Source organism: Misgurnus anguillicaudatus, unplaced genomic scaffold, assembly GCF_027580225.2.
Source record: "Misgurnus anguillicaudatus unplaced genomic scaffold, ASM2758022v2 HiC_scaffold_32, whole genome shotgun sequence".
In the NCBI taxonomy this organism is placed as follows: domain Eukaryota; kingdom Metazoa; phylum Chordata; class Actinopteri; order Cypriniformes; family Cobitidae; genus Misgurnus; species Misgurnus anguillicaudatus.
The window spans coordinates 2,979,614-2,992,971 of record NW_027395282.1 but is presented as its reverse complement, the minus strand read 5'-3'; the positions used below and the strand labels follow the sequence as shown (position 1 = coordinate 2,992,971).

General features: G+C 35.3%; 2 protein-coding genes across 6 annotated transcripts in view; both read left to right on the top strand.

The window, feature by feature from the left end:
* The window catches only part of LOC129454190 (sialoadhesin), a 238,850-nt gene that overhangs the window by 26,802 nt on the left and 198,690 nt on the right, over positions 1–13,358 (top strand). Inside the window, exons 1-2 of one of the 4 annotated variants that reach the window (XM_073865594.1) lie at positions 3,846–3,973; positions 5,418–5,495. The exons of 2 other annotated variants lie outside the window; for them this stretch is intronic. In XM_073865594.1, coding sequence (XP_073721695.1) covers positions 5,450–5,495 — 46 coding nt within the window. In that variant the 5' untranslated portion in view covers positions 3,846–3,973; positions 5,418–5,449. Of the gene's footprint in view, positions 1–3,845; positions 3,974–5,417; positions 5,496–13,358 lie in introns of those variants that run through there. One more of the 4 variants, XM_073865592.1, reaches the window with a different exon arrangement.
* LOC141363091 (uncharacterized) overlaps positions 6,923–13,358 on the top strand; it is a 218,808-nt gene continuing 212,372 nt past the window's right edge. The window contains exons 1-4 of one of the 2 annotated variants that reach the window (XM_073865629.1): positions 6,923–7,450; positions 7,524–7,733; positions 7,870–8,580; positions 9,899–9,979. In XM_073865629.1, coding sequence (XP_073721730.1) covers positions 7,315–7,450; positions 7,524–7,733; positions 7,870–8,201 — 678 coding nt within the window. In that variant the 5' untranslated portion in view covers positions 6,923–7,314 and the 3' untranslated portion in view covers positions 8,202–8,580; positions 9,899–9,979. Of the gene's footprint in view, positions 7,451–7,523; positions 7,734–7,869; positions 8,581–9,898; positions 9,980–13,358 lie in introns of those variants that run through there. The other variant, XM_073865630.1, reaches the window with a different exon arrangement.

Below are 13,358 nucleotides of genomic sequence, written 5' to 3'. Positions count from 1 at the left end.
TAAAACATAGTAAAAAAGGTGGACGTCCATGACATCACCCATAGGAGCATTTTTGAAGCCAATAGTATGCAGTGCCTGCCGTCACTTGCAGCGAAAATGGGTAAAGAGGCGGGACGTGGTTGAAGTTAAGCTGGCTGGTTGCTGAAACCACGCCCACCTAACTCAACTCTTGTGACGGCAGTGACTGTTCACCCGTCACTCAAGTGACCACGCCCTTAATTATGCAGCACTTTAAGGTTTAATATAATTTAAACAGATGAGTTACAAAAAACTCACCCCCTCACAGTTGTCAGGGCAAAAACTATTTTTTAAAACATTTTTTTAAAAACATTTTTTCTGCTCTAAAGATGGGCATTTTAACATTGTGGTTTATGGGAATTGCGTCCGGTTGATGAATTGCATTTTAAATCACTCCTGTATTGGCTTCATCAGAGAGATTAGAAGGTTACCCCTTTTTTCTTACTATGGAAGTCAATCAATCAGTTGTGTGCTTAACATCATTTATCAAAATATTTTCTTTTGTGTTAATCAGAAAAAAATAATTTATACAGATTTAGAACAACATACGGATAAGAAAATAATGACAAAATTGTAATTTTATTGTGAACTATCCCTTTAATATCTTACCCATTGCAAGAAAAAAATCCAGGTTAGTTCATTTTAGGACATATTTTTTACTTCTTAATACAACACAATTTAATTCATAACACATTTAAAAACGGAAAATGCATATGCAGTGAACAGTACATTAAATCATTAATTTATTAAAAGGGAAAATTGGTCTCGTACACACTGCAAACTTTCGGGAGTGACAACCGCATTAAAATGCGGGAGTGAATCCCCTAAATGTTCGTTTCATGTCTGTACGGAACAAGACTCACTCCCGAAAATGTGATGATTGACACAGAAATAACCATAGCAACGTTCTGCCGCCTCGCGTGCTTATCACTCACAGCTTTGACCAAAATAATAACAGCATTGTGTTTTGCAATAAACCTCTGTTTTGGCGTTGTGTATTTTTACGCTTTTGTGAGGCTGCTTCACAGCGCGGAGCGTGCCGTCTTGCAGTGTTGAGAGGTCCACGTCTTTTTTGTACGAAAATACCATTTTGCTGCTTAACCGTTTATGGATTTTGGCTCATGAAGCGATCAAGTTTTTGGTGTTAATAAAGTGTGAGGGTGCCGGTCCAAATAGTTTGATCTTTGAGGTAAAGCATTTAGATTTATTTCGGTTTATTATTGGATTTTTCTTGTTCGCTGTTTTTTTTAGTGCAAGATCTGGCAACACTAGTCAGCAAACGCTTGTGCCTCATTTTCTGAACCGCGCAGGCAGAAGACTTTTTCCTCTTCTTAGCATTTATTTTTTCAGAAGAGAGACCTGTCCTTTTTATGATGAATGTTTAAACACTTGATTAGTTGTTCAGTTCGGTTATGTACACACTGTGCAGAGTTGTCAATACCTGCATTTTGCAGGAGTTAATTCGGTTGTAGAATGCGGTTGTGAGTCCGGTACTGAACTGTGTGTGTACAGAACAGGATTAAGCATTAAAAGGTGAAGTGACAACCGAATTAATATGCAGTGTGTACGGGACCATTAAACGCGGAGTGCACAATGTTTGAAAGCCAATGTTGATATTTGAAATCACCTAAACAAACACGCCCCTACCCCAATAGAATCTGGACCTTCTTTTAAAAGACCCGCCCCACACATACACAACCCGGCAAGGATGTCAGTTAGTAGACACGCTCCTTACTGCTGATTGGCTATAAGTGTGTTTTGGTAGTCAGCCCGTCTCCTTTTCCAAAGCGTTTTTCAAACATTGTGCACTCCGCCTTTAAACCACCGAAGGCTGCACGCGCCAGGCGATGTTCTTAAAATGACTGCTTGAGGGCGCTTAGGTTGCTATTATACAAACCTCCACGGTTCTTTATTATAAATATCAGATTTTGCAGATAATTTTTTTAATCAAATGTCTATTCATATTGTATGGAAGGTATTTTTGGACTTTTTAAAATTAATTAATTAAATGATAAAATAAAAATAAAATCGCAAAATATGTCCCAAATTTGAAAATTAAATGATAAAATAAAAATTAAAACATTATATTAAATGATTTCATTTTTAATGTGATAAAGCATTGGCCAAATTGAAAAATAAAATTAAATTGATGATTTGAGATTTCATTTTCCATATAATCTTGAGGCACGACTGACACAAAATAAAAAGTAAAGTAGCACTGGGTGTGAAAAAAACACTTTAGTTAACTGAATAAAAAATTAAAACTAATAAAATAACAACTCTGGCTGTTAGGGAGAATTAAACATTTGTAAGAGCATTGGTGACCTGTAACTTCAGATTAAGACAAGTGCACTCATTTTATATGTAGCTTAGGATAGCAGGTAGAGTATTTATTTATAAGTTTCTATTATTTAATTCACATTTTAGTTTTGTAACATATTTATAGCCCTTCTTGCTATGTGGAAGCTGAACCAGCAGAGGTCACTCTATCCCCTTCTGTTTGAAGGGTGTGCAGGACTTCACCTGCCTTCCAGCTCCTCTTTCTATGACACTATAGCTGCTAAAAACTCTCAGCATCCACCATCTACTGTTACCTCTTCTGTGTCAAAACAAAACTCTTCCAAAACAAATTTATAAAGTTGTATACTTTTTATTTCCTTTGCATTTTTCTCCTGTGTAATATACTTATTATGTTGGTAAAGTAGATGAAATATTTTTATGCAGCTTGTAGTTCTCATTAGTTATGTAGACCTGTGTGTGAAACCTAGTCTTACTCAAAAATGATCTCTAGCTCTGGGACTTTCAGATCTTTAAAGTTAAAGTTAGAAAGTTAAATCATTTAGTTTTTCTTCCTGGTACTCGCAAATCAAATCTATTACTTCAAGTGCATGAGCATTTGAATGACAGATGACACGTATGGAGAAGCTGAGATCCATTACATAAAATTACCAGGTACACAGTGATGATGCAGTTGCTGTGAAATTTATATTTTATTCTATTACATTGACTACGCCAAAAGATAAGATATTATATACACAAATTAGATTCACTGTTTAGAGTTACGCGAAGTGTAGCATTTAGGACATCTGCTGTTACCCGCTGTGTAAATGCAACAAGAACAGCATATTTACACATTCAATGACATTTAAACTATTGCAAAAGTTTTTATTACAGGAAATATGTAATATGGCATTGAAGTAAGTGATTGCGTGAGTACCGCATGCATGAGAGAATTAGCATAAAGTTATAGTAAATGTAGATAGTTATAATGTGAACGTGCCTAAAGACTTTTCTCAGTAAGAACTGAGAAACAAAATAGAAAAATGTAGCCAATTCCTAGTTTTCTTTTTTCATTTTATAAATGGAAACGATAAATGAAAATACAACTGGTTGATCGTTTTCCTTTTTTGTTTTTAAAACGGATATGGAATGGATGGGAGATACCCAGGGGCACGTTCAAGCTCACACAGGTGCGCAACATTTTGCTAAGGTTTCCGGGTTGAACCACATGTTTCCTGGAAACAGTGTGCAACAGGTTTTAGATGCGTTTTCTCTTGTTTGGTGTGTGTCAGAAATGTCGGCCCAATCAGCGGCAAGATGTATAAAATCACGCGGTAGTAAAGAGACAGCTCGCTCAATGGGTTCAAGTTGGAATGTTGTCTTTCATTCTGGACGGTAAGGTCAGTGACTGTAACATCGAGGGTATTTTACAGTATTAAACACACATTTATAATGATTTCATCAGGCTTCAGAAACATTTTAAAAAGAACACAAAGAATGGCCTCTCAGCTACCGTAGTTGCAACTCTTGCGTCATCACAACAGGGCGTTCAACGCATCACCGTTTCAGTTTAATAAACGTTGTGCAACGTTTTGTCGGGGCAGATTTTCCCCTGACCCTGCAGGCACCATCTCGTGATCATCCACCATCTAGACTTTTGTTAAGAGTTACTAAGGTAAAATTAAAACAGCTTTTATAATGTTTAGTTTTACAATTAAGCTGAAGTTGACAATTAAAATTTTCCTAAAAGTTTATCTAACTGACCATTTACTGATAACTTTTCTGGGGAGGTTGCAAGCTAGTTCTAGATATTTTTTTTCACAACGGCTATGTTTACATGCACAAAATTTGTCAATCCGACTAAATTTAATAGGATTGAAATCGTTATAAATGTGTGTTTTGATTATGCCTGCACTTCATGGTATACAACCATTCCTAAAATTTTCAAACAGAAGTTGCAGACATCACAAAACAAATAAGTGAGGCTTATTTTAAAACTACACCCGCACACACACCTCAACCCAGCTCATTTTAGTAGCCTTAAGTGGCTTAAACTAGAAGAAAGAGTAACATATATAAAAATGTGTATGGTACATAGAATAGTTAAAAATCAAATACCTATATATATTTGTAACTATTTTTCTAAGGTTAATGCTGTACACAGCTATTCAACAAGGGGTAGTACCACTGATTTGTTTTATGCAGATTTAAAAGTTGTAAGGGCAAGTGATCTTTTATGTATTCAGCAGCAGTCATATGGAATGTGTTACCAGCAGCCTTAAAGTTAACAGACAATACTAATCATTTTAAGTCAACCCTAAAGCACTGGCTGAGTAGTAGACAGTAGTCATTTTATGTATTTATTTATTTATTCATTCTTTGTACAATATATATTATGTCAATAAAGATCACTCACTCACGACGATACAGTTTGCATGCACCCTAAACATTGCAATCTGATTTAAATACTGTTTACATGTACATTATATAGAATACGAACCGAAAGTCTGCGCAAGCAAAGCCAGGGTTGCCAGACTCACGTTTCAAAACCATCCGACTGGACGTTCAAAACTAGCCCAAAAGCATCACAATGACTATTCACAGACCAAATACCAACTTATCAACGAAATCATTTAATCTTCTACCCGCAGAAAAAAACAACTAGTGGAAACAGTTTAAACAGTATCCCAAATCTAAACTCGAAAAAAGCAGAGGACTTGGCAACACTACGCTCGCGACAGCATCTCTCGTTGGAGTTCACGCTTTACTCTGTATACAAGTCAAAACTGAGTTGGAGTTGTTCTTAAGAAGTTTTCCGATATAGGTAATGAAAACACACTTTTCAAAAGTCACAACACTATTTTATTGCTTTAAGCAGCCTAATGTTTTAAAATTATAAACAAACGCTGCAGAATTTAGTACAGCGCGTGACTCCATTAATGCTGTTGTTGTTGCGTGTTTCTGTGACGAGATTCATAAATATAATACGTGAACTTGGAGCGCAAATGTTCTGCGCATGTGCACAACGTATTTTTGCATCCGATTGAAAAAAGTCACAGTCAAACTAACATTGTGTTTTTTATCAGCAATAAGAAAAGTTCTTGTTTAATGTTTTGTAGCTGATATATGTGAGTTTCTACAAAGAGAAATCATGAACTTCAGACTCTCATCACTGATCCTGCTGTTACACATTCAAGGTATGAAACACTGTTTTGTTATTATACTGAAATACTTCAATTCGTTATATATTTGTTAAAAGTATGTCAGATTTTAAACTAGTTTAGTCTAATTTAATTTACATTGCTGTATTCCAAAGGCTGGATTCTCCATTTGGATCAGTCTCTAAAATGTTTAAAGTGAGTTTGTGTATTTAAAACTGAACTGAGAGATTTGTATTTGAGAACAAAATTGATGAATCTGAGTTAATGTCCTTACAGGACTGTCTGAATCTCTCATCTCACGCTGTAATTTTAATGAAGTTAAATACAGATAAGCTAGAAATATTATTAACGTTACGGTTTCTTCTTCAGGGTTCCTAACATTGGATAAGTTTACTGTAACCTGTGATGAACAGAATATTTGTGCTGCGAGGGGAGAACTGGTGACAGTGAGGTGCGATTACTCAAACACAGAGCCGGACAGTAACGGAGTACATTTACTTGAGTACAGTACTTAAGTACAATTTTGAGGGATCTGTACTTTACTCGAGTATAATTTTTTTGGAGTACTCATGACTTTACTCAAGTACATTTGAGAAGCAAATATTTTACTCTTTACTCCACTACATTTCTATCCATAACCGTAAGTACAAGTTACTTTTTCTTAAAAAAAAAAGGAAAAAATAAAAATATCAGAAACCCTCAATTTGTTGTTTCCCTCTCTTAAACGTGATTGTATTGTGCAGGCGCAACTGATTAGGACAGCCTATAAGCAATCACCTTCAGCTTTCCGCCAAAGTCACCATGGTCAGATTTAGATAAGAGACGAAACCACTCACGAAACAATGGATGAAGACGCAGCAGGTCCATTCTGGGAATGTGTCAACCCGTGGCCCCACCTCGCCAGACTATTTAAATTTTCTGAACAAGTTAATGATCGTTTTCTTTTCAAGTGTTTGCTGTGTTTACCAAAACAAATTTTCAGTGGCCGGAATCACTGGTGAGCCCGGATTATTGTTGTTCAAAATGAATTACTCTTCAAAACATCACACTCTTACTTGATCTGGACAAACTCAGCATCACAAGACAGGTTTAAGACTCCAGTTTCGACATTTGACTACTGTTTATGATTAAACTGGTTTGCAATAACATTAATTTCTTAATTTATGCCAGGAGTCCAAAATAATGAATATGTAACGCTCTTTATTTTGAATAGAAATCATCATTCGTAAAACATTTATTCTGTTCTTCTCCGGTTTATTTGTGTTCAAATAGATAAAATATACAGAATCCGCCGGGGCTATTAGTACAATGGTGAGCATATTTGGGAAAATAATGATTAATTATCACATGTTAGTAAAATATTTAGTCTTAAAGAATAACATTTCTATTAATTTTCCACTGATATGCGATCTGAAAAGCTCAAACAGTGAACAGAGCGATTTGTGTCTCCTCTTCCTGATTTGCATCAGATTTGACCTCAGAGCTCTATCATTTGCTGTACAGCTGTCAATCATCTCACATGGTTCAATGTGCACTGTGGCAGTAGTAATGCAACATTTAGAAAATTTACTCTTGTACTCTTGATACTCAAGTACTTTTAAAAACAAGTACTTTTGTACTTTTACTTAAGTAGACATCTGACTATAGTACTTTTACTTTTACTTGAGTAAAATTTAGCAAGGGGTAACTGTACTTTTACTCAAGTACTGAAGCTGTGTACTCTGTCCGCCTCTGCTCAAACATCAACATCAAAACTGGGTTCTGGTTCAGTCAGAAACAAAGAACAAACTGGAGAAACAAAGATGAACCTGAAGATTTGACTTTAGATTCAGATTACTCAGGACGAGTGGATCAGATGATCACTAAAGATTACTCGTATGTCATGATAACAGATCTGAATGAGGGAGACAGTGGAGAATATCAGCTCATGTTCATTATGAAGGATGGAGTTAAACATCTCAGCTCAGTCACAGTCAATCTAACAGTTTCAGGTACATTTACATTCTCATCAGTCCAGTTAAACTCCTTTCATTTCTCATCTAATGTAAGGTTTTCATTATTTAGTTTTACAGGTAAAGATGAATCCTGAATCTACAGGACAGCGAGTAAAACTGAGCTGTGATTCCTCCTGCCCTTTAATATCTGAAAACAGATACAGCTGGTTCAAGAATGGACAATATTTAAAAATTGGCCAAAGCATATTTGTGTCATCCAGTGAAAACACTAACAGTTATTTCTGCTCTGTGTCTTTTTCATCACCCTCTTCATCTTTGTGTGAGTCTGACATTTATAAAATATTTAAATTAAAATGGAAGAACAAACTTTGCAGTTTTCTTGTTGATTCATATACAGTATGAGTGTGTTTGTAATTGATTGTGAATGTTACAGCAGTATTTTGTGACTCTTTCAGGTCTTTCTAACAGTAGCTGTTGGGGTGTGACTTACACCTCTAGAAGAGTTTGTGCTTTAGTGGGATCAACAGTAAATATTCACTCTTCATACTCACATCCCACTGGATATACAGTAAAGAAAACATACTGGCATTTGGAATACAGTCATTTGGATCTGCGTGAGGATCATCAGTTTGCTGGTCGTGTGGAATTAGTGGGAAACACACTGAGAATCAAAGACGTCAACACAAGAGACGCTGAAAGATATCAGTTCAGGTTCATCACTAACACATCAAAAGAAGTTTCTGGGTATTCTGGAGTCGCTCTTATTGTTACAGGTAACTGCTCATAATAAACTCTCTGTAGTTCAGCACTCATTATACTGAAGCATTATAGCTCGAGTAGGAGTCTGATATCAACACGACTGTGATTAGAGGTTTAGGTAATGCTTTATCAATTGAGCTAAATCAAAAATATGAGGCCCAACTTTGAAAAGTAGTTGATGTTTTATGAAATTTCAGATACACGAGTGAGAAGCAGCCCAAACCCTGTGATAGATGGAGAAAAAGTGATATTAAGCTGTTCAACTGAATGCACTCTGGATAACAAACATACTTACATCTGGTATAAGAATGGACAACAGGTAACAGATGGATTGACATTATTAAACAAGCTGTACCTGGACTCAATCAACAGTGAGGAGCTACAAGAGTATTCCTGTACTGTAAGAGGTAACACAACATCTCATCATACATCTGACTTTACTGTTACACTGTAAAAAATAAAGAGTTGGATCAACTTAAAAAAAGAACTTTTAATAAACTTGTTTTAGTTACCAACTGAAGTAACTATTTAAAGCTACAGTCGGCAATTCTGGAGGATTGAGATGATTTCGAATGTTTTAAATTTTTATCCCCCTCCCACACTACCACCGAGCAACCTCATATTGAGCTCGTCCTCAGCAGTGCGTGTTCAAGCATACTTAGATTACTTACATAACACTCAGAAATACAATAAATGATTGATAAAGCACAATTACCTGTCAAGAAGAAATGTGTCAAGCTCTGCATCCAGCTAGAACCTTTAAAAGCTTATAGATCCCTCCACCTTTCAAATGCTGGTCCGATATTGATCCTAGTTTTATTACAGACACGGTCGCTTTCTATCTTCGTTTCCTTCTTTTCCTTGGTTGTTTTCTTTTCATTGGTTGTTCTTCTAGCTCTGGTTGTTAGCCAAGGAATCAGAAGTTTGTTAGTGAATGTTCTCTCCGCCATCACGCTGCATTCAATATAAGGTGGATTCATGTGATATTAGGCTTCTTTGACTTCAAGCAGCACCACAAGAACCGATCGTGCCGACTGCAACTTTAAGTAAATCCAACTTTTTACTTGTTACAGTGTAAATGATAAAATAGATAGTTTCAGTCCTTGATGCTGATTGGTTTATTTACAGCTATGACATCATCGCTGAGCTACTTTCAGTCTCACTGTGCAGCACTTATAGCTGATCATTAATATTGAAGTAAGATGCTACAAAATTACAGCTTCTGCAGGTTTCAAAGTCAGGTGTCGGTGTGCCGTGTTGTTTTGTGTACCATCATTACTGGGGAAACCCCTAAAAAAGAAAATGAGGAAACACAATCAAGGTGGATTTATTATTTTTGAATGCAAGGTGTACTTTAAATGTACTAACACAACCAAAAGTGAAAGTGTTTTAGCGCTGCCAGTGGCACTGAACGTCATAGCACATCACTCAGAACTTTTGTGTTATTTTGAAAATATGCACACAGCTGTCATGATGGTTATTTGCTGAGTAGCGCTGTGATAACGGCTGCAGTGAGACTGAAATCTGAGAATCACAGAAAAGTCAAATTCTGAATGTTCTGCCTTTTCTGAAAATAACTGAGTTTGTGTCTTTTTTTCAGATACAATGGACAAAACAAATGCTTAAATACATAAAACTGTATGATACTGATTAAAACAAGGCTTGGCTTTCTGAAGGTTTGCTACTATAATGTTTTAATAAAGCTTTTTTGTACCTGCCTTTCAGAGATATGACACACCCTGAACTTGTGGACTTCCTCAGAGTCGACACTTTGATGACATCATGTAGTGCAGACTTTAGGGATACTTGCACACAAGGGTGCCGTGTTTTGGAACAGACTCGAGCGTCATGCCGAAAATAAGAAGAGAAGTTGCCCATCAGTGTGTCTGATGTAAATGAGCTTTTTTATTAAACTGTCACAGCTCCAGATTGTCTGCCAGCCTTTAAGCTCATTTACACGCTGCTTATTTTTAGACCCACATGAGTTGCATTGGAAAGTCTGAAAGTAAGTTTTCATCAGCTCAATTTAATACTTTTTATAGGTTTTAAATGAATTACATTCATTTCTTAATAATTTCTCCAAATACCAATGTAGAAAATATAAAACATATGCAGATTATTGGCTCAGTTTATTAGTAATGAAAGGAACAGGTTTATAAAAATATAAAACATAATCTGTCCTGTGAATTGAGTTGAGACTGTTGCTCAAGAATAAGAGCGCTAGCAGTAAAAAGATGAAGATTAATGATTAGATTTTTTTCTGCTGGAGACATAAAAGATGAAGTAAAGATAAGAGACATCTTTTACAGGACTCAGCAATAATTAACAGCTATAAATTAACTTTTAATATAATAGTATGTAATAGTTGTCAAAATATGTAAAGTCCAAGCATGTTATGAAATGCTTTTCTTCTTCTTATGCTATAAAAAGTGTCAAAAAGAGTTTCTTTAACATCCGCTTGAGTACGAGAAAATGAGATAATATCATTAAATGATCTACTACAACTTCAACTGCTCATAATAATGCTGTATATACACATTTATAAGGACTTAAGTGATGCTATTGATCATAAAAGCTTTTACCATTTGTGTTTTATTTATCTTTTGTTAAACAATAATTAAATAACATTTTAAAAACTGAAAAAGGAAATTAAAAAGCCGTGTCATGAACTGAAGTTGATGTTGTGAATTTTACACTTGTTTTTGAGGTTGTCTTTGATATGATGTGTTTTGCTTACCAGTCTAATCTAGTATTAAACTGAAGCTGGTATAAACTGGTTTTCTGGGCAGAGATGTCTATCACACAGTCTCATCCTGTTTAAGTGGGTGGTTTGTGGCAAAGCCGATCAAGTTTTTATGCTGATTCAAGAACACGACACTGATTTTTGCAGCTGTGTTTCCTCTCCTTATCTTTAATCTGTGTCTTCAGAATTAAAAAAAATATATTTATGTTATGTATCTGTCGTCTGATTGGTCTGACTGCTCTTTCGCAAGGGCTTCTGGGTTGGTAAAGTGCACAAAGCCTGCTGCAGACAGCATCAAGGGGGCAAAGGGGGCGCTGATGAGCACACTTCGAAGTCTAAAAATTACAGATGTGACACCCTACGAACTCGTAGACTAAGTGAGCACACACAATTTGCTAAATATGTTACTATCAGCTCCATTTAACATTTTTGTTAACAAGTTTTACTTCAGAGAAACAATTACATTCAGTTTCCCCAAAAGTTAAATGTAAATATAAAAATGTGCAGATTATTTCTGTCTCAGTTTATTAATAAGGAAAGGAACAGGTTTATAAAAATATAAAACATAATCTGTCCTGTGAATCGAGTTGAGACTGTTTCTCAAGAATAAGAGCACTAGCAGTAAAAAGATGAAGATTAATGATTAGATTATTTTCTGCTGAAAACATAAAAGATGAAGTAAAGATAAGAGACATCTTTTACGGGCAGTGGCGTCTATATGCTTGTTGTTTCTCACAGTAAGTTTGTTTCTGCAATATGAAAATAAGAGTTATGTGATTCCCATTACAAATCCAGACAATAACCAATTTACAACGTCTATTGCTGGTGTTATTAGTTCAGTTTGTTAGATCAGTCTGAATCGTAATCTAATGCTTCACCTTTTTTTCTTATTTAGTTTCTTTAGTAAGATCACAGACTGAAGTTGCAGTAGTGTATAAATTACATCGTTTTAAATACAAGGAATTTGCAAGCAAAGGATAGATCTGAGAGGGGCTTGAAAATATTTTTCTGTACAAAAGGAGGCCGGTGGAAAAAGTTTGGGAACTACTAGCTTAAGATTAAACCAAGACCTTTATTTTTTAAAGAGAATAATTCTGTATCATGTTGAAAAGGACAATGGGCACTATTTCTATGTTTTAAACCAAGATTTTTTGTCTTATACCATGTTATGTTAAGCAGTTCAAAATAAAATAAATCTGTTTTTATATGTCTAACTTAATTCTATATACTCAATATTACGGACATGCAATTAAAATGAAACCCTTCAGGCAATGTTGGGGCATGTGGGGCTCCAGTTTCTTGGACTTTCTTTAGGGCCCCCAAAATGGTAAACACGTCACTGTTTACAGGACTCTCTAACAAATACCAGCTACACGTAAAGATAAGAATAGTTGTCAGATTATGTAAAATTCAAGCATGTTCTGAAATACTTTCCTTCTTATTATGCTATGAAAAGTGTTTAAAAGTGAAGGAGAGTCTTTCTTTAACATCCGCTTGAGTACGATAATCAGATCATTAAATGATCTACCACAACTTCAGATATTGACACAACTTTACAAACTGGTTGAAGTCAAAGATCTCCACAAGAACGTATGTATTCACATGTATATGTATTGAATCTTTGAAATGTTACGAAAAGTTGTGTTTTATTTTACTGTAATAACTGTCTGATGAATTGAGCATCACAATGATGTTTTATTTTTTTAAGAAAAGAGTTTTGGGTCTTATGTGACTTTCTACAAAACTACATCATGAACTTCAGACTCTCATCATTGATCCTGCTGTTACACATTCAAGGTATGAACACTTTTGAGTAGATGACAGTTTTGTGGTTGTTGGACATTTGGGAAAAGCATCAGTGTTGTTTACTGCATTAAGACAGTGATATAAGACAAGAGTCAGTACAAACTTTAATTATTCAAACAAGAAAATGTACAGCTGTCACCGGGGCAGTGCCCTTTCAAAAGTAAACTTTATTTTTACCTAAACAGTGCATATAAGTATCTCAAAGGTACATATTAATACATCTGAGGTATGTAAATAGTTCATATTAGGAAATAATTTTTCTGACAGTTTAAGTAAAGACGAGCTGGAGAGGCCAGAATGTAACCACAAAGTTGTCTTCCTACAGACGCTTTACATGTAATTGACTGCTTTGTGTTTGTAAGGGTGGATTCACTACAATGATTCAGTCTGTATGAATGCTGAAATGACTGAGAAATGTTAACAGCAAGTATTTCTTGTCAATTATCACCATTCTGCAACTTATACCAGCGATGGAAATAATAATAGCAAAATATGTTGGAGAGCATTGTAAGAATATAAATATATATTTCTCAATCGGATGCAAAAATACATTGTTCACATGTGCAGAACATTTGTGCTCAAGTTCACGTCTTATATTTACCTCTTATTTACATCTCACATAATTCTCACAGAAAC